This window comes from Eufriesea mexicana, unplaced genomic scaffold (assembly GCF_001483705.2).
Source record: "Eufriesea mexicana isolate 0111107269 unplaced genomic scaffold, ASM148370v2 scaffold1837, whole genome shotgun sequence".
In the NCBI taxonomy this organism is placed as follows: domain Eukaryota; kingdom Metazoa; phylum Arthropoda; class Insecta; order Hymenoptera; family Apidae; genus Eufriesea; species Eufriesea mexicana.
In genome coordinates, this window is record NW_016909955.1 from 1022543 (window position 1) to 1049030 (window position 26488).

Sequence of the window (26488 nt, forward strand, 5' to 3'; positions counted from 1 at the left end):
CGTCTGTCTGTCCTTTGTCATCCCTCATCCACCGCGTTATCTCCTCCTCGTTTCGACCCATCCTTTTGTCCGCCAACTTTTCCAGGGGTTTCGATTTCCGCGTAATCAACGCGGAATCGGGAGATAGACGGATAGAAAGAGAAAGTGGTCGCGTTCGATGAAGAGCTTCAGACGCGGTGCGGATCACTCGGGCCGGGGTTAATTGTTGGCTCGTCAGCCAATGTTGCGTACGTTTTCGATCGTTAACGGCGTGAAACGCCCCGATACTCGACTCTACGCTGTAACGACTCCACGCAGATCGTCGACGCCCGCTCGATCGACTTTTAACTCCGCGATGAATACTTTACAACGCGATCAAAAGAGTTCCCATCGACGCCTATCGCGGTGAAATTTAACTCGAGCACACCTTCAACGGATTTTCCGCCTCGTCGATTCTCTCGCCTCGCGAATAGCGCGCGAAATTGAAAATTTTATGCCCCTCGGACTAGCCGCGCGCCGAAGAAACTCGCTCGCTCGCTCGCTCGCTCGCCTAATCAACCACCGTGCCAATTTCCGCGGCAGTCGTTCCTCGCTGGCCAACATCGATCATCGTTAACAACTTCGTTGGGACGAGAAACAGCGCGCGGACGGGCCGAGCAATTTTCGCTTCATTTTTTCGCCGCTCGTTCGCGACGGAACAGGCAATCCTTCTGCCCATTCTCCAGCCACGGATTCGCGTTTCACGAGAGGAAAGCGAGGACCGGCGAGCGGGTTCGCGGCGCGCGTGGGTCAGGCCTGTACGCCGCGAGAGGAGCGTAAATAACGATAAGCGAGCGGGCACGGGATTTCGGGATTTATCGCGAGGGAATCGAAGCCGGTGCCGGCCTAACGAAATTACGAGGATCGACGGGGCAAAAATGGAGTCCGTGGAGTGAAGCGCGCGAGTGCGACACGTAATTAAGCAAAACGGTGGTGGCCGGCCGTGCGGGAATTCGATAATTATCGGATGGCCAATTAAAAAGGGAATTTTCGAGCGTTTCGATGCTCTTCCCCAGACCGCGCCGGCGTATGAAAAATTCCAGCGAATATCGCGTCCGATTCCAACCCTTCTGCAGGCCGTTAAATCTAATTATACGAAGATCAAATTTTTTAATATACCACCGGCCGTCCCGCTGCGAAAAATTTCGTGTTTGGCAATCGTGGTCGAGGAAAACGAACGTTTCCGTGGCGTTTGTCGATGATCCACTTTTTCCTTGCGTATCGGTATCCATGGAATTCCTATGCAACGGATTTCTCCGTGCATTTTACATGGCAGGTTGCGTGCAGGGGTTCGGGCAGGTCAAGAATATCCCTGCAGGTGAAGAACGGACGGATAGGCCGAGCCGACCGCAAGCATTCACCAGCGCGCAGTGCGTGGTTAATCGAGTGTCAAGGGTCGAGAGGATCTTTAAATTATAGTAACGAAAGGGCCAGCCATTTTTGCTCGTCGTTCGCGCTAGACGTTTACGAGTGTGGCATGAAACGCTAGAAAGCGGAAGGAGTTGCCTGTGAAGAGGAATATCTACTATTGATCTTCGACTTCGTAAATCATCCACGGCGATACCATCTGATGCTTAATTATCCCCTTAAAAGCGGCGTCGAACGATGCTTTCTGCCTGGGTAGAAATTCCAGTCGGACCCTTTCGCTAACTAGCCACCTCGCGATTACATTGTTGCTGCGAGTCTTCCTTTATTTTCCTCGCCGGGAACGTGCAACGCGGACCCTATCGTCACGTTCGGTCCTCTCGAGGAGTAACTTTTCGAAGAACCCAGTCGAATACGCGGAACAGGGCTAAAATAATCGTAACAGCGAAACGAAGAGAGGGGTCGAAGCTGTGTGAGTCACTTGCCATAAAACGCGATCACCCTTCGCGTAACCCCGGGGTACCCCAGACGTTTCGACCATCCTGGGGCAGCGTTTGCCATCCGCGACCCATAAACATTTTATCCGACACTGTTCGAAACTCTTTGAAGGGAGTGGTATACACCCTCTGCCGTGGTTTACGAGCGTAGGAGAACGGAAAATTATCGAAAGTTTTGCATCGGAGCAGGCTACGTAGACCAACGCGATCGATAGATTCTCGCTTGGCAACTTCCGCGAAACTCGGTTGCATCGCTCGACTTCTCGATAAAGCTCAGACACCGAGCCCCCTAATAAATATCCACGCACCTTCCGATGATCGACAAGCGTAAAGTTCGAACTACTTTGAGAAATTGGAATGTCTCGAACCGGGCAACTAACGCTGCAGAATTTGGAAACTTCGATGGGGATGCACCGCGGTGCTCGATATCGGAGCAACAGGGAGAACCGCGAGGGTTCGATGCCGGAGTAATTACTCCTTTGACAGTGAACACGCGGGTCTCGAGTCAATAAGACCCCGCGCGATGCCTCAACTTCCGCGAAAGCGTTCCAACGTGATAAGTTTGGGTACCGGTGTGCAACGGTGCAGGAACGTTGGGGGGAACAAACCTGAACACCGGTCGAGTGGCTCGGAGACGAGAAGAAGGCTTCGTTTCGCGCTTCCTGACTGATTAGCACATAAACGATTTCAGGCGTGACGCGGTGCTTATTAGATTTAAAATCCCCGGTAAACAATGGAGACGATAAACTGTCTAGTCACGCGAAAATCCCTCCATTTGCCTGTTCTACACCGTCTCCCGTTACATAGTCACGCGTTAGGCTCTTTGGCTCGCAGACTCCGAGCAGACTCCGAGTAGACTCCGTTTTTTGGTAACGAGCTTTACCCTTCTCCGGCCAGACGAGCCTCCTCTTCTTTTCAGCCGATTCGCCACGGATCGTTTGATCTTGGCCCCGGCTACGTGTGCAACGCGAACAAGGGTATTTACACGGAACTGCTCTCCTACCAGACCAGTCCAAGGGGAACGTGTAAGGTAGAAAGGGGTGAAGGTTGAAGGTGGGGTGGAGGTTTGAGCTGCGAGGGTGGAAGAGGGTGGACGAGAGGAGACGATCGCGAGGTAAGGGCGAAGCAAAAATAAAGGCAAGGGGTGAAAGGGTGGATTTATTGGCCCGAGAGGACGACCCCTAAGAACATAAAGTAATGACAACTGTAAAAGACAATTATGTCGGAGGAAGGATAGGCGTATCGAGGAACAAAGGGGGAGGAAAGCGTAGCGAAAACGGAGGAAAGTTACGGGACAGGAAAACGAGAGACGAGTTAATATAGAAGACAGACGTAAAAAGAAAAGAGGAAAATGAAGAGCGGGAGAAGTGGAAAATGCGTGGTGGGAGGAGTAAAAGGAGTAAAAGGAAAGGAGAGTGGCGCGAGGATAAAGGGTAAGAGAAAGGGTTAGAAGAGGAAGTGCAAGGTGAAAGAGAGATGGGGCAAGACGCACAGGGAAGTCGCGCAAGTATGCACTTGAGCGTTCGGTTTCGTTCGCAATCTCACGAGCTTGCATCCGGCTGGATGCACACCAAGTAGTGCAGGAGTTTCGAAAGGGGAGTCCGGTGCTCGGAGATACGGAAGCTTACGAAAGCAACGAGACGTAGCACCGGGTGCCCGGGACACACGAATCTCGCCAGGCTAGGGTTAACGAGGCTGTGGAGAACGGACAATAATGAAGCTCGAAAAGGAAAGGAAATATTGCTCTCCTGAACTTCGACTAATGGTGGCAGTCGCCTCCCTCTTCAACTTTTCTCCTCTTTAAGTAGAGTTTAGCACTGCAGCGGCGCATTAGAGAAACATCCTTTGGACGGTGCAAGGTATGCTCCTGAAGAAAAGAATGTTTAGCGTGTTCTGCCATAGAAACGAATTTAATCTCGAGCACCCTCCGGTCTGAAGAGTCCGCGGGCTTAATTAAGTCACGTGTGCTTGCGCGGGATGAGTGAGAACTGGAGAAAATTGAGCCGCAAAGCGCACTCGAGAGACTCGTGAAAATTTAGGGAAAAACCTTTGACGATTCGATAAATCGACTACACTCCTGCCCACCCCGAGCTTTCCTTCCTCTGCTCAGCCAGGCGTAAGAATCTCGATCAAGCGTTGCTGCCTGCAGGTGTAGCTTCGGTCCACCTTTCTCGCGAATATCATCGATATCATCGAAAATGCCAGAAATTTCGGACTCTCGCGTCCTTTACGATCTAGTCGATCGGTATTCGAGTATCGCGTTTCCTACGATCCCGTTCTCGATCCACTTTTCATTCATCCTACTCGTTTATTTACGTTTTTCCTTTGTCCGTTTACATTTTTCTCGTATTTTTCCTTACAATCCCGCGGCGATAGAGCGCCGCGCATAGAACCTATTCGTAGATTATGCGTGTTCTACCACGGTGCCACGAAGAATCGAAAGTCGTCGAGGATATTGATTCTACCTCCCCGACGTCCGCTCATTTTCACTTGCAATCTCGCGGCGTGGAATTTTCTGCAGCTCGACGCACAGAATAATCTCGCGAGCTATCGATCCGTGAAACTAATTCACCGAAAGGGAAAAAAGGAAAAAAGACGGAGAAGGTAAGTGGAGGAGGCAGAAAACGAGAGGACCGAGTCTCAGGGAATTCGTATTCCTATTGCCTATTTCTACGATATATCAAAGCGGAAAGGGGGAAGCGGTAATCGCGAGGTAAGACAAGGGGGAAAACGTTTCGGGGGAGCATTTAGAAGTAGTACAAGTCGAAGGGTGAGAAGCTCTTCGAGACCGAGAGAGCGATCTCTCCGAGGGTAGAGCACGGGAATGGCGAGTTTTACACACAGAGAAACGCGAAAACGTTCCAAAAAAAAGTTTCCTCCTTCCTCCGTCCTTCTTTCTCCTTTTTCCTTCTCTTCTTCTATTTCCATCCCGTTCCACCGTTCGCTCTCGGTCCCGAGCCCCTCGAATTACAGAAAGCCTTTATTATCGACGCATAGAACGCTCGCTCTGTCTGTGCACACAACGGAAATTGCCTGAGAACGCTCGAATATCATCTTCGCGACGGAGAGTTTAATTGGCTAAAGTCACTTCTGCCCCTCGACAACAGCTGACCTGGCAAAGATATGAAAATAAATGCTTTTTATGTTTGCTATTCCCACTCCTATTCCTTTCGCTCTACGTTCATCGATAATTTCGCGAATTTTTCTCGCGTCGTAATGGCGCGCGAAGCGCAATCGCGATAACGATCGAGAATTACGCGATGAGTTATGGCTGCTTAAACGAATTAATTCCGATAGTAATGCCGATAGCATGGAAATCGATATAACGATTCTTAAGTGCTTAAAAACAATCGAGGAACTTGTTGCGAGGGCATATCGAGAATCATTTCTGCGACGCGATACAATCGACCGATCGAGCATGATAAATCTGTCTCGACGCCAATGCACGCCGCTACAAAGCAATGATGTTAACGAGATGTTGCAACCCGTTCGAAAAGCAAAAAGTAATTACCGACTTCATCGACGAAGATGGATGTAGGAATTCGTACCTGTAGCGAGTCCTTTAATCGTGACAAAGAAAATTTTGAATCTTGACATTTTCCGCCAGAATGCATCATGGCGTCAATCTTGTCCTTTGCTCGATTGCGCGGTGTCTGCGGTTTTCTTTCCTATATTTTACACACCTCTCGCGAAAATCTTCGCGTCTTATTGATTTCCAACACTTTACGTACTGCTAAGAACGCCAAGAAACACGTAACTGCTAAATTTATGGAAAAAAATGCAACGGAAACGGGAAGGAGAGAGATACGAATAAGAGGGGAGAGAGAGAGAGAGAGAGAGAGAGCTCCTGGTCAGCGCATGAAATGTCAATAGTCTTGGAACGTGGATATTTTTGTAAGAACCTATACACGCGCGTTCGTCACGCCACCCACCATTTGCGTCAAGATAACAAACTAAACAAACTAATTTCATCGTGCATTTTAGCTCAAAACTGGCTACAAAATTATTGCTTCGCGGAAGATACGACTGTTCGTTTCAAACTTTCGCGTGGCACACCTTTAAACTATCAACGTTCGTGAAACTATGAATTTCCTAAACACGAACTAACTCGTGCAACCTATGCCAGTTCATAACGAAGAACATGGTAGTACGCAATTGTATTCGGAGTGAAGCGAAACTTCTGGAATACAGTTTCTAACCCGACATCGGTTTGGCTTTTGTCGCGAACACGGACGGATTTGCGCTTTGACGCACAAATCTTGCTCACTTTGCATGGAAAAGAATGCGGGATACGGCGGTGGTGGTAGGCAGTCGGGATCCGAGCGAGGAATTGACGGCTAATTTTCGCTAAAAAGCGCTGAATAGTGCAGGTCGCAGCGGGAGCAACGGCACGGCTTCGAAGAATGAGGGAACGGAGGAACGGGAGGAACGAGAGGAACGGGAGGAACAGAGGGAAATAGGGAAACGGTTGAATATCGGGGAAACGGTTATGCGTTTAATGAAAAACCGTGTGGCTGCATCACGTGCACATCCCGCGGTTGCATTATCTTGCAAGTTTATTCATTCGGCGGTAGTGAAGAAAACAGTACGCGTTCCCGGTTTAATTCGTAGTATCGCGTCCACGGTGTATTCAGACTGGCTAATTAATCGAGCTAATAATTAAAACGCGTGCGTGCCGCGTTCGTCACCGACGAACGTTTCTATTTCGCTTTGCCAACGGATTGTGTTTTGCACTGGGCGGAGGATTCCTACCCGGTAATCGCATTGTTCGGTAAAACGTCTCGAATACGTTAATCGAAGCATTCTCGAATTACGTCACGGCTTTGAAAATGCTTTCGATACTGACGTCAATTTTTCGCGTGTCCCGCGTGATTTACGGAACAAGGTATAATTTACATGCAAATTATTCAGGCTCACCTGTCGATAAAACCATCTCCGTCGCCGTCGCATGCTTGGAACAGCTTCCTGATGCGTTCCTCGTCGCAGATGGAGCCTGCTTCACTTTCAGCATCCGCAGTTTGTGACATCTTCACTTTACCTCTCATTTATCCATTGTAACGAACTATAGATGCACTATCCCGCTGCTTCGTGTCCATCTTTCCGAATGTCTCTTGCTCGTCGTCTTCAAAAGCTGTCCGTCGTCTTCTTCTATACCGCTACTCGTATCTGCAACTTGCTTCGTTGCCCCGGTACATATTCCAGGAGACGATTCTCGCATTCGAAACAGTCGCAAATCTTTCGTATTTGGACAGCACGATGTTTCCGAGTCGCTCGTCAAACACGTACAACGTACCAACACGGTGGATCGTTAAGTCACGTGTTGCATCGCGATCTCCCATTAATCGATCTCGAGAGACGTACACTCGAACCGTCTACAGCCTTCGCGATCACGTTCGAGGAACGGAAAGGTCTACGAACCTCGGTGGAAGCAATGGCTATTTTTAGACCGCCTAAAGTATGTAGATTCCCTTGTTCCAGAAGACTTTACTGATACATAGAGTATAAACAGATCGACTACGCGAGCACGAGTCATCCTCTCGCGAATGTATTTTCGCCGCACGAATTATTCCGAAATGTTACAAAACGTTCAGAATGCCAAGTCGCATGGGCGTTTGCCTTGTTACAGAATCGTCGAAAAGGGTGAGACAGTTTCGTCTTTCCGGTGTCGTTGTACACGCACGAGAACCCGTAACCGCCGTTTCCAGTGTCACCGAGTCACTAACCCTAACCTCAAAACCGGACTCGAGACTCACCCACCCTCGCGAACTCTACAGCGGCAATAAAAACTATCGATTGAGCGTTCCGCGGTCAAAAAACTTTGACAGCTCGCGCCATCTTGAAATTTTCGAGTACGATGAAAACAAAGATGGCATCCAGATTACGAGCCGGCGAACGAATGTCTCAACTTCGCTGCCAGATGTCGCCACGTGTACCTACGAATATATCCCACGTAATAAATAATTTTAAGAACTTACGTAAAACCTAAGGAATAATGAAAATAAATTATCTTTATTACCAGTAGCATTGAAGAAAAATAAAACTAAATCTTTTTGTACATATAGTGATAACTTAAGTATGTAGGTTAAACGCATTTGTACGATGATATTTAAGATTTCAACTTCTCGGCCAGCGTAGGTAAAAGTTTTTTCAGCTTGCCGACATCGTGGCTGAAAGCCCACATAATACATCGGGTATGTTCCTCTGTAGGTAAATCGCGAAGTTCGTCATCCGTTTCGTACCACTGAATATTCTTCTCCTTGATACGGTCTACCAGGTTTCGAAGATTCTTATTTCTCTCTATGTCCCACGTATTACTCGAGTCTGGAACTTGAACGTTTCTCAGCTTTTTATAATCTCCATCGACTTCTTCGTACGCTCTGCAAAACAGACGGAGATGAAAAATTACGATAAATAATTTGATCGATCTATCCTAATAGCGACAGTGATGCTAGTGAAACGTATAATTACTTAAGAAATCCATTATCTTCTATCTTATATCTGTCGGCCAATGGCTTGAAGGCTCGTACCAAGTCGATGGACAAATAATTGAAGTTCTCCTTTGCCCGGCCATTCACGTTATAATCCGTGATCCAATTCTCGAACACTTCGACGGCCTCTTTCATGTTCTTGATCTTTTGCTCGTCCTTTGTGCACGATATCACCCGCTCGGCCCTTTTCACCAGGCCAGCGATCGCGTGGTACTGATAACTTACGTCCCTGCCATCCAGTGACTTGATACTCTGCAAAGCTTTCTCCTTATCTTTGAAACTGAGTCCACTCTCCTCTTTCTCAGTTTTCTCTTCCTCCACCGACAGTTTCGTAATCTTTTTCTCCGGTTCGTCATCCTCGCTGTCATCGCTAGACGAGCTGCTGTGCCTTCTCTTCGTGGCCCTCTCCCTCGCATCTTCGCTCGTGTCCATATCCTCGTTGTTCTCGGATCCAAACTTCTCTTCCACTTGGGTTATGAGTTTTTTCACCTTGGTCGGCTCTGGACTGTAACCCAGCATGATGCACTGAACGTGTTCCTTAGTCGGCAGTCCCCGGAAGTCACCCACGTCGGTCTCGTACCATTGTATGTGCTCCTGTTTGATCTTATCGATGATCTGCTTCAACCTTCGATTCCTCTCGATGTCCCAGGTGGTCTCTCTGCTCGGAGTCTTAACAGACCGCAGACCTTTATAGTCTCCCTTCTCCTTTTTGTACGCGCTGAAAAATGCAAAACACGATCATGTTAATTGCACGAGTGATATAATCGCGGGAAAAGGTAGGGGTTCCGCTGTGTAATTACTTGTAAAATTCCTCTTCCAGAACATCATATTTTTTGGCAAGAGTCCTGTAGCCTTTTATAGTCTCGATTGGCACGTAAGCGAGGTTCTCTTTGCTACGATTGTTTTCCTTGTAATCAGCCAGCCAATCCTCGAACACTTTCAAAGCCTCGCGAAGGTTCGCCAACTTTTCCTCGTCCCTGGTGATCTGCAGCGTTCTTTTCGAGCGGGTCACGAAGCTGGCAATCACGTGGTATTGATAACTGATATCTCGACCGTCCAGTGCCTTCAACGTGTCCAAGGCCTTCTGCTTGTCCTTGAAGCCCATCGTGGATTCTTCCGGTTCCGTGGATTTGCTCCTACCCATGGCTGAAAACGAATTAGTAGTTCATCGACCTGCGTGAATACATAATCGCGTGTTCTATGTTCGTTCGAAATCGTCTGCAACGCTTCGCACGCGTGATCGGTTAAAATTGACTCGGAAGAGGTATTCAGAAACATCGAACGAACATATGACGCCAGCATGTCAATTTTATCGTTGACGTAGTTGCTGGATTATGGAAGGATCAATACAGCCCAGACGATCGGCTGAAGCGTACATTTGGCAGCTGCTTTTCGAATCTCGCGGTTTCTTTGATCTAAATACCCAGATCGAAACGACGACTCTTCGAAAAATAGATCACGCGAGATCCAGCTCGAAACCGCTCGATAGGAAGCAGAGAAATACCAGAAACGAAATCTCGATAAACACTTACCAAAGCTTTGCGAGCAAGTTCCGTTTCTTCTTTTATAAGATAAGCCTAATCGGATCACTGACACTGTTTTCGCTTGACAAATACACGACACTACGCAGCGAGTTTAAGGAACCGAACACACTTTTCGATTCCTCGGTTCTGACTGTGCGACTGACAGTGGCAGGCAGATTTACCGGGACCCGGCTTCGGTCGGTGATGTTCATCAACGATACATTTGCCAGTGGTGGAAAAAGGATGGACGAGTTGGAAGTCGTAGGAAAAGAGAGGGGTCGACATAAACATATCTACTATGTGTCACAGCCCGAAATACGCAGCCGACCTCAGTCCGTGGTCTGGGGCTTACGTCACTCACTGCTAATACGCTCACGAAACGAAGGATCGCATGGAAAGCTGTCGCGCACCATCGCATACGAGTCGTCTGTGTCTAGGTCAAGCTCGCATAATCGCTTATGTTAATCCGCGCATTCCTCGTGTTTCGATTCGATAAAAAACGCGGCGATAATTCATGCGTATTTCGCTCAATGACACAGGAAGACAAACTCGGTAATGACGTTACTGAGCAACGCACTCTCTTGCGAGGTTCTTTCGATAGATTTATTTGATATTTACAGAAGTTACAGTATCCTGTCGAACTACTCGGACACGCGCATGTAACGATCACAAGCGATTGAATCTCCCGGGCTACAGGGTTCTCATTCGATCTCACCGATCGTGCGCCTTCATTTCGCTATTTACAAGACTCGCGGTACGCGCGACCCAAATCCGAATTCCTAGATTCGTCGATGATCGTACGACGGAGTCGTCGTCAATCTGCTTTCGAGGCAAGAAATTCCTTCGTTTCTCTCCGATATTGCTACCGATTCTATATTAGGACGATCGTGCGATCATGGACGAACGCGTAGCTCGTTGACGATCGAATCGCGCGTCCCACTTAACACCTGTACACGTTATACTCGAGCCATCTATACAACCGTGCAACGTGTACGGAGTACGGGATGATCTACGACTAGAGATTCCTCGACGCGAACGACTTTCCGTCTTCCGATAAAGTCGAGAGGGATTCAGCAGACGCAACTGCCTACACCCAAGCAGGCGTACGAAGTTTGCTCGATCTTCGAGCTGGTGGTGGTAGCATCTAGCAAGGTCGGCTGGGATAGCGTAGGAGCGGCCGGTAATTGCGTTCTCTGCACACCATCGTACAAGATCGATGAAGGTTCTCGCTCTCTGCTGATACCCTCGGTTTCCTGCGGGTATGGGATTCTCGGTAGCTCCTGGCCTCTGGATTCGGTCGCAGCGTCGTGCGACAAGCGACCGTAGTTCAGGAAGGTCTCTGCGTAACTAGACGGCGGATGATGATGACTGCCGTTGTACTCGTGCGAGTAATGAGGATGGTATCTGTTCGATGGTGTCTTGAAGCCCTCGTTGCCACCGAGATACTGGTGCAGGTGATGTAAACTGGACGGTCCATACACTGTCGTTCGTGAAATTAATTTCAGACATCGATTGCAACGAAATATTCGCAATTCTTAGAAGTATCCTGATAAACTCGAGCACTGACCTGCAGCGGTGTTCGAGTACATGGCAAGGACTGCATCGCCGTAGCCCGTGGTAGGATGTTTCGCTAAATCGGAGACATCGTTCGAGGATGATATCTTTCCGGATATCGACTGACTTCGAACTCCGTTTTGAACTTCGCTGGGAAGACTGGCTGAGCCCGCCGAGCCGTACGCCATATTGAAAAGCGCTTCCGGGTCGCACACGAACTTGTACACGTATCTCTCTCCTGCCACCTTTTGCATTATCCCTTTCTCGTAATAGTACCTCAACGATCTGCTTAATTTATCGTAATTCATAGCCGGACGATTCTTCTGCACTCCCCACCTGCGAGCCACCTGAGGAAAATTCGTAATGTTACTTTTTACCAGTTGCTTGGAACGAGTATTCGTCGGTGCTGGAGTCCGATGGAATACCTCTTCCGGTTCGATCAGCTTGAATTCCATCCCACGGCCGGTCCACGCGATGCAGGGAGCATTCGCAGGATCGTCCAGCAGGGTGACCAAGAACTGCCATAATTGCAGAGAACCTCGACGCTGCTGCTGATAGCCAACGGACATCTCGCTCCAAGGCGACACTCCTGTCGTCGACGATGGCCTCTTGCCGGCATAGTCCGCGTTCCACGAGCTAGGAGAGCCTTTCTTCTGGTAACAATTGCTCTGTCTCTCCCACGACGGATTCCTGCCGTCTAATTGAACTCCTAGCTCGGTCCACGTGGGAGTCACGCTTCTTTTACCATACACTTCCGAGCTCCAGTTCTCCTGACGCGGAAAGAAAGCTTCGCCCGTAGCCGAGACCGTTGATTGCCACTGAGAAGCCGCGGAGGAAGCGCTGGCTGGCCGGCTAGGCGATGGAGATCCTCTGGCATTCCTAGTTCCGCTGGCGTACTGCTGCTGTTGCTGATAAACCATGCTGTTGGCTGGGAGAATTTACATCGGCCATGTTAAAGCCTTCGGTTGGGAAAATAAGTTAATCTCGCGCAATTAATCGGAGGGGATCGGAGGACGAGTAACGAGCGCGCGAGGCAAAAGAGGAAGGAACGGACAAGGACTAGGTGGACGAGCGAAGGAAGGCCGGATCCTGGGATCGGTGAAAAAGAAGGAAAGGCAGGCAACGTATTAGCGATTGCACTCACGCGCGGTTGCCGGTGAAGTGCTCGTCACACAAATATCGGCAGGAAATTGGTTGATATTCAAAGCCCACGGGGTTGCCGGCATGGCGGAGCTCGCGGATAGCGGCACCGCCTGAAATACCGCGTAGAGCTCGCGCGATATGTATATTAATCGGGTGCTCTCCTCACAGGGAGCACCCACCACCGCCGGCATCCCACCGATGCCGTGGTCCCTCGAGCCGAAAAAGCTATTCTCGAACCGTAATCCGGTTACGTTCCAAGTCGTGTACGGGGAATATTGAAAAATTGAGAACCCTCTTGCCGATACGGAGCCGGAACGCCACGCTGCCTATCGTGATGCACCGTTCATCTTTTTGCTCGTCGATTAAAAATCTGGCTTCGCCCCGCGGAAAAAGGAACAAGGCTGGGTATACGAATGCAAAAGGTAGCCGGATAGAATATTCGATAGGACTTGCGGTTAAAAATCAAGCTCTACACCGTGTACCGCTGGTATTAACGGGGAATCTCAGTCATCGAGGCGAAATTAAGAGGAGGAAGGGTCGGCAAAGTTAATCGTGTCGGCAAGTTAGCTTTAGCTTCCTAGCTGGCAAACGTCGGTCGGATCCCGATCTCGCGTAGACGAGACAGACAGGAATCGTGGGGAGGAGGGTTGAAAGCTGCGGGCCAATCTGGCACTCTCTCTGCGAAGAGGGGCGAAAGGGGTCGACCTCAACGTGCAAGCGAGGCCAGAGGCTTTGCGGGTAGTTTTAGATTAAAATTAATCGCGAGCTGATGAAACCGGTGGCGATGTACCAAGCAGGAAAAGGGTTGAAGCCGGGACTGGTCAGGGGCGGTGCGCAGAAGGGTTGCACGGAAAAGAGGACGGCCTCCACTCGTCCACTCTCAGACGAGTAGGTTCTTTTCTCTCTTTCTCTCTCTTTCATTCCCTTTCTCTCCCTTTCACTCCATTCCTCTCTTTCTCTCTACCTCTCGCTCATCCCCACCTCTTCTCATTTTCTCCTCCACCCCTGTCTTTATCCTGCTATCTCTGTCTCCCTGATCCCCGAATTCCGGAGTAGAGGCTGGTTAATAATGCAAGGTCCATTTTCCATCCACCTGACGCGCCGAAATGCCCTTCTTCTCTTTCTGTCCATTCACGGAGGAATGTTTTTGCACGAGATCGAATCGATTCGCAACAACGACTATTTACGCGTCCACGTCGTTCGCGTCAGCTTCGTTTAAGTCGTCGAATGCGGGACTAGTTCTACGGCGAACCCGCGAATCAAACTTGGTCCGACTATAATCCTCGTGATCCTCGGTGCCGGTATTAATTAGCGAAATGGTGACCAATCTGCCTCACCCATTAACAGGTTATTACTATTCCACCCGCTACATTGGTCAACGACTGGTCGATTTAGTGGACTAGGGAGACAGAAACGTTTAACGCGTTCCCTTGACGGTGTGCATAAGCGATCATCGGTCATTTCGGCAAACTTACCGAACCGATATTTCTTTCGCGGATGAAATTTGATCAAGAAAAACAGGCGAGACCCTTTGCCGGCGGGTTTACCCGGCCAAACTGTGCCCGCCGGGGTGTATCAATAGCGATAGGTATGATCCTATTATTAATCTAAACTGCGTGTAAATAATTGAAACGGCTTAATGGGAGGGAGAATTACGCGAAGAGAAGTAGAAGCATAATTCCCGGGTGACTTGGAAGTAAATGGGTATACGCGCACGGTGTCGGGCAGCGAATATAGCAGCCGAGTTCCTAAAGGATTCGTTTGGTGTACGTGCGTGAATAAAGGAAGACTAATCGGTCTGATTACGAAGCATGAGCTTGCAAACCCTTCGTCGACTCTACCTTTTACGGATAGATCGCGCGACCTCGAACGCTATTAAGTAATGGGCCCGACGAGATCCGGCGTGTTACCTTGCCACGAAAGTATCGAGAATTTTATCAACGCGATCGTCCACGCGTTCACCTTTCCTCGAATTTCTGCAATTTCGCCCGTATCCACCGCGCGAGAGAAAGCTTTCGCGACTTGCAATCTCCCCGGGGACAGAATTCTATGCTCTTTCCTTCGTTTAGCAGCTTTCGCCGGATTCTACGAAGCGCTTCTCCGTAGCTTTCGAGTTGAAAGCATTCTTCAATTATTCACTTACGTGTACTTAGTCACGCGTGAGCGAGTCCACTGCACCAGCGACGAACTTTGCCCGGGATTATCAAGGAATTTCGTATTAAAACGTCGCTGAAAATTTATTTACCGCCTCCCGTTGGAATCGATCCGTCCGACATCGAGATCGTTCCCTCGAGACGAATCGATTCTTTGCGATCCATCGATCGATCGAGGGATGTTGTCAACGAATGTTAAGAACAGCATAAAGCTACGATAGATTTTGGGACACCGGAGAGAGCTCTAAAAACAGACACCGGAAGAGACTCGAGCCGAAGCTCGATTAATGGACAGAACACCGAGTACTTCCCCTGTGCTCCAGTTATTTATGGGATCTATGGGGTAGCAACGCGCCACGTGGATCCATTGTCAAGAGATTTGTCACGGTGTACGATCGAGAAGAGGGTATCATCGGCTCGGAAATCTCGGTTGCCACGATAGTTGTCCTGACACGAGTACGTTAAGAACATTATCTACCATTCGTGCACAACCATTGTCAGCTCTGGGTCGAACAAATCATAGAGTTCTTACTGTTTCGAGTGTCCTGGGCCGTCGATGTGGGGATGGTCGTGACGGAAATCGACTCGCCGTACCCTCTGTCAGCCGGTTCCTCCTTCACCGCCACGTTCTTCGTGCTTTCCGTTGTCCGCGAGCTCATCTTGCCGCTTCTACGCGGCACGCGAAACGCAAAAACGATTGAGAAATTTACCATCTTCTTGCAATCATCCGAACCAAATAAAATACTCTCGCTTACCCGAAGCAGCCGCTCCGATTCTCCGGATCGAGGTCCAGGAAGGTGCTGCTCTGCGAATGGGGATGGTTCACCGACGTCTGGTACGGCGAATAATTATTATCGCTGATCCTTCTGCAGTTTGCGGATTCCTGTTTCACACTGGCGTCTGCGAAGCATCGAGACATGGAAAAGTGATAAAATTCGTGACAAAATTCGTGACGAAACTCGTAGCGAAACTCGTGGAAGGGTGGACGGTGATTTGAATGGAAAAATGATCCTAGGATATGGTACGAGGGCTCCCATGGCGGATGTGCAGACGAACGGTCAATGATTTTAACGATCGAGCGAGGATCGTTTCTTAGGACGAAGATGAGCGGGGCGGGGACATGGCGGGCGCGTGTCGTGGCGGAAGCGAAGGCGCATCGTTGCAGCGGCACTCGGGGGTAGGTACGCTTCCTAATGGGGCCGTCGACGATTTTGCGCGGCCGAGGGTGCGCCCTCGATAAATCAAACAGACTCTGGCCGTGGGAAGCATAAGTCAGAAGCCTCCGGCAATCATTGTATTTGCAAACATCGGAAGTTTACTCGCTACGGGAGAACCGCCGACTCGTCGGTTCGAAAGAATCGCGTATGGCTCCGCGTTCGACTTACGAATCGCGAAAAAATTGCCCGAGAAATTAGCGAAATTACGAAAAAGTTCGGATATTTCGCCCGCGAAGACGAAGTCGCCGAGGACACCTCGATCGCGAGTCGCTTATTCGTCGCGTTCGTTCGTATCGATACAACCGAGTTTCCCCTTTCGCGATAACAACGCGCGAAACACCGCGTATCGATGGAAAAGAAGGGAAAAAAGCACGGACGCGAGCAGTCCTTTTTTCGACGTTACACTAATATATCGAACGTAACAACATCCGGTAAACAATGGCTGGAATAAAAGTTTATTGGCGAATCTGAGCCCGGCGATCGGCCTGTTTACCTCCAGCGGGATGCTCTCTGATTGTTTGCATACGTATTACGCGTGCAAACGGACGGGCTTGTTCTCGCGCGTGTCGAGCATCGGATGAAATGAACAGGTGAAGAGCAAATTCGTGGTATCGCGAGGAGGCGAGTTACGAGCGTGTAACAACCAGCTCGATAATGCAAATTACGGCGAAAATCGACGTTCCGTTGCCAAGTGTACCAAACGCGATATCGGGATCGTTAATCACGCGCAACGCGAAATTTTCTTTACCGGTTTACGCACGAGAGATAAGCGAACACGTGTACGCGTGCAGGCATATAGACATTATCGTTCCCTCTGGCCGTTTGTTCGTCTGCTCGGCGAGTATCGAGAAATTCGGCAAATTTTCCGACACATCCGAGAAATCTTCCTAGGAGACTCGCGAGAGCGTTAACGAATCGATCCCACGAGGAGGAACTGCCTCTTTTCGAACGATATTAAAGTGGCTTTGATAAACCATGGTCGAGAGAAGGAGAGAGAGAGAGAGGGAGAGACGCTAATCAGCCAGAGGTTCGAGAAAGGGGAGAAAAAAGAAAGTCTTTGGACTTAATATAAAGTGCTTCCTCGTGTAATGCGATATCGATAATCGACGGGAGCCTTCTGTTGATTCTTTCTTGCCTCTTCGAAAACACTGGCCCCGGGCGAATTATTGGATTTTTTAATATCGCCCTCGATATTGCCCTTCGACCCCCGACAAAAATTTCATTGTCAAGAAACCGAGGACGATCGTGTCTTCCTTTCAAATTTTCCTAGTCGAAACCCGGATGCGTTCTTCAGTACCAGAACTACCGATCTTTAACGGTGCAGTATAACGGTGATATACTCGATAATGAACGTAAGCGGACGACAATAATCAGAGGTGCGATAAATGAAATTAAAACAAACGAGTATAATTACGCTTCTAATTCGAGTCCCGTTTCATCCGGTAGTTGCAGCGTTAATACGCGATATTCCAACGCGAGATGCGAAAGGTCGTACGTGATTTGCCATAAACACGAGTTGCCAGCGAGCAAATTCGTAGCTTCCTATTCGCGCAGATCGTATCTACGTTTTTTCAAATTAACACTTAAATTGCATATGCGATACATTTCCGTGCAGCTTCCGCGTCTATCGAGATTGGTTTCCTTCCAGTTACGCGCCTCGCTTCTTGCGACGCGGAGTATAGTAATTAGGTGAATCCACGGGAAATCGCGGCGAATTGCGTCGGCTTGATTGGGAATATTTAAAAAGAGCATTCGTGCAACACTAACTTGACATCCGATGGAACTCGGGAACGTACTGCTCGCTGTCCTCCGTTTCGCAGCTGCTGCCTGCAATCCAATTCGAACGAAACAGAAAATATATTAGTATCTGGAAAAGGAACATACTCGGAACGAAATATTCGGAAAACGAGGAAAGATTTGCGTTTCGTTTGGAAAGGTCGTTGAAAAAATGATTGAAAAATGATTGTGAAATTATTGTAAAATTACCGCGAGGAAAGTTAGGGTGAAATGTTAAGTAATAGGGTAGTCAGTGGTGGCACTGGCCGTGGCAGAAGGTCCCCTCGTTATCGTGATTATTACATTGCATTCACCGTGCATTACATTACAGTGTGTCAAAGTAATCAAAATTAATGTTCCGGATAGTCAGGCCACTGTGTCTAATCATCTTCGAGGAAGATTTACGAACGGTTCGCGGCTCGATAAATGGATCGTTTCCCGTTCGTTTTGCAAGGAACAATGTCTACAAGAATTTTACCGTGCGCTTCTAGTTTCCAGAAACTCTGCGCTGTTCCACTGAAAGGGAAGTAGAACGGAAGCAGGGTATTTTAAAGCGTTATACACGGCTTAGCTTCTATAATTCAATCAAGTTAATGGAAACTGCGATAACGTATCGACGATTTCGTCGCGAGCGAACAAACGAACGGATTTCTCCGTGTTTTCCCGAGTTTGTACAGCATCGATAAGATGATAAAACGCGAGAAAAAAGGTAAAAAAATATTCCGCCCGAACAGGGACTCGAACCCTGGACCCTCAGATTAAAAGTCTGATGCTCTACCGACTGAGCTATCCAGGCAGATGATAGTCACCCTCTTAACGCGTGAAAAATAGCTCGTCTCTCTGCGTATCCGATTTTCTTTATCTCGCGAATACCATAGGAATTATTTATAACAAATTTCACTTACCATCTTGAAGCCACGGCTCTTGCCTGTATTCCTGTGTAGGGTATATTTCATTCTCTAAAACCAAATTCACATCGACTTTTAGACGACTGTTTTTCAAAAATTAAGAAAATAGTATAAAAAATGTCATCGTTTAAGAAAATGAAAAGCTTCTACTTTGCGAATCGATGCTTCCATCGAATAGATAACAAGTGCGAGAAATTTCACATAAATACGAGGCACCACGTGCCTTTAATCCCTTATTTACAGTGATTTACCAGTGAACCCAGATTCGCGTAGTCTGACCGATAAGGAAAGCAGAGCGCGTACGAAATATCGATAATAGTTACGATATTACGCTATCTAAATGTTAGCTTTCTTATATCGTGCCTTTAATTTACGAGTGATGCGAGGAATTAGTTGGCGGCGTAATGATTAATGGTTACTCGAAGATAATTATCCCAGCGTGAAATTAATACCGCGTATATACTATCGTATTACTTCGTCAACTTCAATGAATATCCATTATCGCGTGGAGCAAGTAAAAACCTTCGGAATGATAATTTTCCGAAGAAATACATGTTTATCTTATCGCCCGAAGAGGGTGAAGACGTCGAACGCCTTAGGCGGAGATGAGGAGCGCGCATTCTTTTGACGCGTACGACGATTTCTGGCTAATTATGTCACGATGAGACACGATGTCTGAGCTGTAATAAGATTCGACTAGACGAGGGATGGAGCCGTAAGATGGAACAAAGACCGAACGTTGGGGGATGAATCAGTGGCAAAAACAACCCCTTTCGATGCAGGCATGTACATAAGAATGCGACAGAAATGTATGCTACGTGGGGTCCGTTTAATGGGCCTCTAGGATTCGCTACGGGTAGCCACTTGTCAGTAACTTTGTTTTGTTCACGGTTACAATCCCGTCAGACGAATCGGATTTACCCAGCTTCATAGCTCGATGGCTAATAACGTTTCGCGTTGCCTCGCGAGATATGTCATCCACAGACGAAAATTCGGCATCGGGAACTCGCCGTGATTAGACGAAAGGTAATATCGCGAGGAACGAAAGGAATCTTCCGTTTCTCTGGCACGTCTTTGCGGCTATTTTCGTAGACACGTTTCGTAGGTGGAATTTCAGGAGAACGAAGAAAAGTTTCGACGACCATCTGCGATGTCTCTGTCGCAGTTCTGCTTCCATTTGCGGAAGGACCGTTGGGGTATCGAGAGCGAGAGAAGAGAGCTGGAAGGTCGGTTCTTTCGCGTCGACGTTTCAATATTTCTTCGCGACGAATCGTCGCCGAAAAGTGGATGGGGAGGCGTAGTAGGGCGTAACGTGATTACGATAGAGAAATTGCAGCATTATAGGCTGTGATTGAGTTAGGTGGAGGCGGACTATCCTGACTGGTGGTTCACACCACGGCATGCCAATGTTAGATATAAAGTGTCAATCACTGTGCCCAGACGCAGCTAGGGTGGTTACGAATCCTGTGGGGGTACGACCGGCTTCGACTACCCCATGGGGCTCTTTGCGGCGATAACACGTTGCTTATTGAATTCGTCCTGAGGCTTCTCGTCGTGGTGTCGCGTTTCTGGGTCAAGGCTAGGTAAAACAGCCGATACCGGAGGGACTAATTGACCCACGGTCCAAATTCCACTTGTCCTGTCTATTGGGTTACCGAACAAACCGATACAATCGTACAACCGAGCGCTTTTTTCGAGCTACGAATCCCAATTACGCGAAATCTACCCCGAAACGGACTTTACAACTGCTCGATAAATCGATTTCGTCGAGTCTGACAAACGGACTCTAGGAGTCACCGGACCTCCCGAGAGGACCTTTCTAGGGACATTCGTACGAGCTCAGAACTCGGTAATTGCACCGTAGAAAATAACATCATCCTTGATGCGACTATATAAAGATATTGACTCGACTGCCTGCCGGTGACAGCCTCTCTTCGGGGGGTGGTTCCCCCCTCGCCCCGTGGTACACAGTTCGCGTACATCCTGCACGTGCTTCGAGCCTCCGTGCTACGCTTTCTTGCCTGCGTGGATTTTCTTCGTGTACGGTTTACGCGTGTACGTGTTTGCACGAAGACGTAGTCGAGACTCCATGTCACGGCGGAGAGCCGGTGTTCCCGAGCAACATCGTATCAAAGAGCTTGAAAATCGGGGGATGGTGACCCGAACGGACCGCCCTCGAGACTTTCTCCTCGATTTCGTTCACGAAAAGTCTCATCGGGACACGAGTAACTCGAAGCTGATCGGAATATCGAGCGGTCGCTGCGATACCAACTTCTTTCGCCTTACACTCGCCACCCTGTGTTACCCTCCTCCGTGTTTTTCGCGACTTTCCTACGAGTTCCACTTACCTGGATGCAGCTTCTCCTCGTTGTTCGTCTGTGTGACGGAATAGTTAGCGGGACAGTATCCCGTGGCAACTGTTTGAAGCGGCTCGTTCAGTCTGCTGAATTCCTCGTTCGGCTGGAAAGACAGAGAATTCCGTATTAGAATTGCGTTTCGATCGGAATTCGTTCATTTCGGAACGGTTCTTACAACGCTTGGCTTCGAGGTAAGTTTCCTTCAAAGCCGGCATTCCGAGTTTTAATTTCAACGACGTACGGAATCGATTCCGAGATCGATATTTGAAATATCGTCGGGAGCGAAAAGTCCTTTTCGATTTCTCGTATTCCCATCGGGCGGGGAAAAAAGACGAAGACAGTCGACAGGGAGCCGCGGTGTAAAATCGCAGGAAGAAGGAAGAGGGAACGAGGCGATTTGGAGTAGAAAGGAATAGCGAGGAACGAGATTTTAAGTAAAGTAGTGTAGCTGGTACAATGAGAAAGAAGAAGAGGGAGAGTGGAAGAGAGAGAAGTAGAGAGAGGGAACGTGCGAGAGAGGAGGCAAGGAGGACATCCGGTGAACGATTGGATGGTTTCCTCCTTGCGGAGCAATCTAGTGGTAAAGCCGGTTACCGGTTTTGGAAATTCCAATAACGTCGTGTCGCCGTCTGCTTTTCCTTTATGAAGTTTCACTACGGTCTCTGCCGATCGCTTACACCTTAAAATCGAGAAAAATCGCCGCGGTTTGTCTGCGAGAAAAATGTTTGGCCACGCTCGATCCGCATGGTCTATCTCGTCGAGTCTTCCCGATCAGTTTTTTCAAATATTTTTCCTCTTATACTTTTGGCGGTAAACGTAATCGTTTTATCGCTAAATTAGCCGTCGTTTTTCTTTCATACTTAATTCGACAGGATATTATCATTTATAGAGACGTAATCAACTTCCTTTTCGCCGTGGCTTCACGGGTTAGTCTTACGTTCATTGCCTCGTCTCTTGGATTTTCCTCTGATTGCAATTAATAGTCATTTATAATTAGTCGCCGTGATGGTTCAGCACTCGTAATCCACAAGCTGTGCCCTCTAATATAAATTTTAATTACATTCCCCGATATTACGTTCAATCTTTAATCCCGCCAACCCGATATCAAACGGTATTTAGCGGCACGACAGCGTTAAATAAGGGATAAAGAATGTGGAATGTTTTACGCGCGTCGCATCGATCCCGTTCAATTTGCAAATTTCCAGATATTTTTAATCTCTCCTCGCCGAAACGCGGAACTGTGTTTCTCGAAAACCCCTTCGTCCTAGTCTATCCGATCAGAAGTTAATCGAGTGCATTCACGAAGCAATGACTCGTAAGGAAACGCGCAAACATGGTCGCGTGTCGTTTAACTTTTTCCATAGGACCACCTTTCTACCCCATACCCCTGACCTTTCCCATCGGGAACGCGTTTCCGTGTAAAAGACGCGCTTGTAAGTGGATCGTTTGGGGTACGCGTGTCATGTACGAACAAACGTACTCGTACGTTTGTATCTAGTGAAAACGAGATACCCATGAATCGTGGGGAACGCCCCATCGTTCCTGATGATGCTGCGAGGGGTCGTCACCCCAATTCCCTTCGTACACCACCCTCGTAATTGCGCACTTCGGTTCGGTTTATAATAAAGTCATCGAGCAGACAACACGTTCACAAACAGACTCCCCCTTTTCTATTTGCCGAGATCTCGTTGATCTCGTTCATCGATTCGGGGTAAAAAATCATAAATGTTCTCAAAAGACTCGATATCGATCGCGCTACTGTTAGATCGACGAAGCGAGGGCTGTATCTCGTGGAAAGTCAGATATTTCTCTTCATTAACGGTCGTCCAATTTCGACAAAGAGCCGTCATCCAATTTGATCAATTAGGAGAGGCAAAAGGCGTTGCCACTTTGACGAGAAAACCTCGCCCTTTTTTCTTTCCGTCGCTTTCTCGGACGAGGGTGCGAAGACAATGATGGTTCCGAAGGCCAGAATACGGACAATGCCGCGGATGACAGCGGGACTCACGATTACAATGTGTCACCGACGGAGTCTATCTGCTAATTGACGGAGTCTATCCACTACTCGTCCGATACGCGCTCCACGAATGTTTCTTTCCCCGGAAGAAAACAAGAGGAAGCTGAAAAGCACCCCTAGACTCCGCAACGCGCGTCTCTTGATCGAACTGAGAAAAACCCCGTGCATAACGGAAGGTCCCAGGTAAATTCACATGGCGTGGAACGCACCCCATAGACGAAAGGGGCCTCGGTAATCATGGGAAACTCGAGTGGCAGCATATGCTGCTGGTACAGAGGAGTCAATTAACCGGCGGGCCAGGACCACGGGGCTGGTGTGTGGGAATCGAGTGATTTTTAGAATCAACAAACATAAATCAAGTGTTTCCGCGACCGAGGCGCATCGTCTCTCCCTTGGTTGTTGCAGAGGGTGCCCGGCGACCACCCACGGCTCGCCGGTGTCATAGTCACGGTGGTGGCCCCGTGCACGGCAGTATCCGCACCGGGGAGACCAGGAGGGTTGAATGGTGGCGACAATTACGTGTTTAGGGGGCACAAAAGGGGTGGCACCCGTGGGACGATCCATCGGAGCGTGGTGGCGCGTGCCACGGCAATTCGACACTCGAGGATCATCACGCGACTACCATGCATTATGCGTTCGTCGACTTCGACTACGCTCACTGTCCACGCTTATGGCTCCATTGTATCGCTGACTATAAGGGGGAACCGGAAATGGGACGCTTTCCTTCTATGCGGACTTTTTAACGTCAGCAAGAGTCGAGGAAGAAGTGCACGTCGTAATCATCCCGTTTGTTTAAGGCACTCCGTGAGGATATAATTACGGTCACTAAGGACTGACAGGTAAATTAACAGGTGTGATTGATGCAACGATGGGCTCGGACGATACGGTGTCGTGCAATAACTCGTGACGCTTAAGATACAGCTTCGATAATAGAATGTAATTTCACGCATGGAGAAATCGGTTGATCATCGTCGTTCTTGAAATCGATAAGAAAATTATTACTCCATACTGAAATTATCCCTATAATCGGTATATTCTCTAGAGCAAGTAGCGTCTTCCTGGTAAAGTTAATCGCGCATATTTCTCGACTCTTTGACGGAATGGAATGTTGAATGGAATTACGAACTCGCGAAATAGTAATATTACGTATCGCGTGTCTTACCAGTCTTGCCAAATCTGTCGCAGTGGCAGGTACTTCTTGATCCTGATTCATCCTCGTCACCCTCCCCTTTCCTAATTTTTCTTCGTTTCGCAAACCTTGGTCACCAGATTCCACGCAAACGACACGAGCAGGAATACGGATAAACCGAACAGACCACAAGAACTGTCACGTAATTTCGAAGTCACGTTGCTGCACCGTCAAGATCAAAGATAGGACTGAGACGAGTGATTTGATCTCGGTGAACAGTGAAAAGACAGGGTGTATGCATCGGGGGTTGTGTCTATTGTACGTCTACGCCCACAACGTGGTACAGAAATCAGCCCTGCGCGGGCTACCCTGACTAGGGGTTGCTTCCAACCCCTGCGTGGTAGGCGGGGCCTGGAAATCATTGGTGACCTTCTCTTATCCTACGGAGCTTTGTGCTTCGACAACACCTACGAGAACACCTCTCTTCATTCGGATTTCTCTGTCAATCTTGCCAATCATTTTCCTAACTTCGCGATATCCTACGCGTTCAACGGCATTTCTCACGGGTTATCTCGGTTCGTAAATTCTTTTTTGAGAAGTCAATTCTACTTTGAAATGTACTCATCGATCTTTGAAACGCATCTTAAAAATGTGTATAGAAAGTTTCGATAAGTTCGATAAATTAGGCACGTCGAGGTGTAATGCAGAAAGATAACGATTGTTGAATATTGATTTAATTTGTCCCGAACTTAGGATGCGCAATTGTGTAGGACAGAACTTGCACCCGCCTTATGGGGCAATTTAGGAATCTTCTTAAACATTTTCCCATGGCTGATAATTCGCGTCAAAAAATTTCTGTTAAATTCTTAGGAAATAAATAATTTAGTTTAGATAAATAAGCGTTGTTGTTAAATATAGAAATGCAATTATAAAAGAAAGCAAATGATAATTATATGTTAAATAAAACTCCTGCAATCTTGTCTGTGTTAAGATGAATTTCTACATTACCGACCAGACTTAACGCGTGCAGGAAAAGTAGAGAAATAGAATTGACTTGAAAAATTAATTTGCTGTTTTACGAAAATTTCGTACCACGGGAGCTAAAGTATCGATTTCGTAGTACGTTCCATGATTTAGAAGAGCAAAAATCAAGAATAATATTCAATCACGAACGAAATACTCTACAGACTTATTCCCTACCAAGAACTCCATTACCATTTATGAGATTTTCAATGTTACCGACCCTACCTATCCATTATAGTATAAACGAATGGATTATCGTTGGAACATCAGTGTGACTGAAAACAAGACACAAATTATGTCGAAATATTTTTCCTTCGATTTCATTCCATACATACTACAGATACGTGGTCCATCACTCGACTAAATGGGATACAAATTGAGAGAACATTTCTTAGGGCAGATGAATTTCAGAGAAATCGATTGTCCGAGCAGATTGTAAGAGCAAAATCCAAAACATTGAAGAATTGTTATGGCTTTCGCACGGATTTACGTAGTTAGTATAAAGGTTTGGGTTACGTTTCCCCTAACGTACCTATATTTCTTAGGGCAGATGAATTTCAGAGAAATCGATTGTCCGAGCAGATGTAAGAGCAAAATCCAAAACATTGAAGAATTGTTGTGGCTTTCGCACGGATTTACGTAGTTAGTATAAAGGTTTGGGTTACGTTTCCCCTAACGTACCTTTATGGGGATTTTCACAATAATGATCTTCACCATGACTTCTTATGGGATGCTGCAGTACATCGCGTCTAACTTTGAATAGAGTACCTATGGTTTCTCTAATTGCTCGATCATGATGTACGATAAAAGGTTCTTCCACTGCAACTGTGGAACTGTAGAACTGTGTTCTTGGCCAGTATCAGCTGTTACAGGTACAAGAGCTGCAAATAGATACTACATAATTCCTAGCTTGGCATCGTTTGGCAAAGATAAATTATTTTGGAAAATCTGTAGATAGAATATAACTTACAAGAAGAACCCTTATCGATCTTTCCTCCCTAATTAAACAGATGAAAATCCATAACGTTAAGATCGCAGCCAATTAGCTCGTATTACTTGCTATATCGTTCATAATTGTATCATAGCGATTACGTATGATATAACTATAGTGATACAATTAGGAATGATATGTCAAATAATACCGATTGCCCAGGTCTCACCACGTGGAGGTGCTGCGAATGGAGACCCACCCTATCCAAGACCCATCCACCCTCCATTTGCGTAAAAATTGACTAATGTTCAAATAAATTTCTCTTGTGATGAACGTTTGCAAAGCGTTCAATTTTTGATCGCTGTACAAATCAAACATCAAAAGAATTT

At 47.7% G+C, this 26488-nt stretch overlaps 2 protein-coding genes and 1 non-coding gene across 5 annotated transcripts in view; all 3 read right to left on the reverse strand.

The window, feature by feature from the left end:
* Nucleotides 1–7438, reverse strand: part of LOC108549321 (colorectal mutant cancer protein) — a 42732-nt gene extending 35294 nt beyond the window's left edge. For 2 of the 3 annotated variants that reach the window (XM_017902652.1, XM_017902653.1), the window contains exon 1: nucleotides 6798–7438. In XM_017902652.1, the coding sequence (XP_017758141.1) occupies nucleotides 6798–6925 (128 nt within the window). In that variant the 5' untranslated portion in view covers nucleotides 6926–7438. Of the gene's footprint in view, nucleotides 1–5428; nucleotides 5465–6797 lie in introns of those variants that run through there. The other variant, XM_017902654.1, reaches the window with a different exon arrangement.
* A 466-nt stretch (nucleotides 7439–7904) lies between these two features.
* Nucleotides 7905–26198, reverse strand: LOC108549265 (uncharacterized). The gene is made up of 13 exons (XM_017902561.1): nucleotides 26139–26198; nucleotides 25850–26049; nucleotides 20991–21102; nucleotides 18640–18693; nucleotides 17726–17785; nucleotides 15497–15641; nucleotides 15274–15410; nucleotides 11871–12373; nucleotides 11459–11792; nucleotides 10967–11371; nucleotides 9169–9514; nucleotides 8349–9086; nucleotides 7905–8257 (listed from the first exon to the last, which is right to left on the reverse strand). The coding sequence occupies exons 2-13, from the start codon at nucleotides 25883–25885 to the stop codon at nucleotides 7987–7989; spliced, it is 3141 nt and encodes a 1046-aa protein (XP_017758050.1). The 5' UTR covers nucleotides 25886–26049; nucleotides 26139–26198; the 3' UTR covers nucleotides 7905–7986.
* TRNAK-UUU (transfer RNA lysine (anticodon UUU)) lies at nucleotides 18458–18530 on the reverse strand. Its single transcript has one exon. It is a non-coding gene; the product is annotated as a tRNA-Lys (tRNA).
* Nucleotides 26199–26488: the final 290 nt, after the last annotated feature.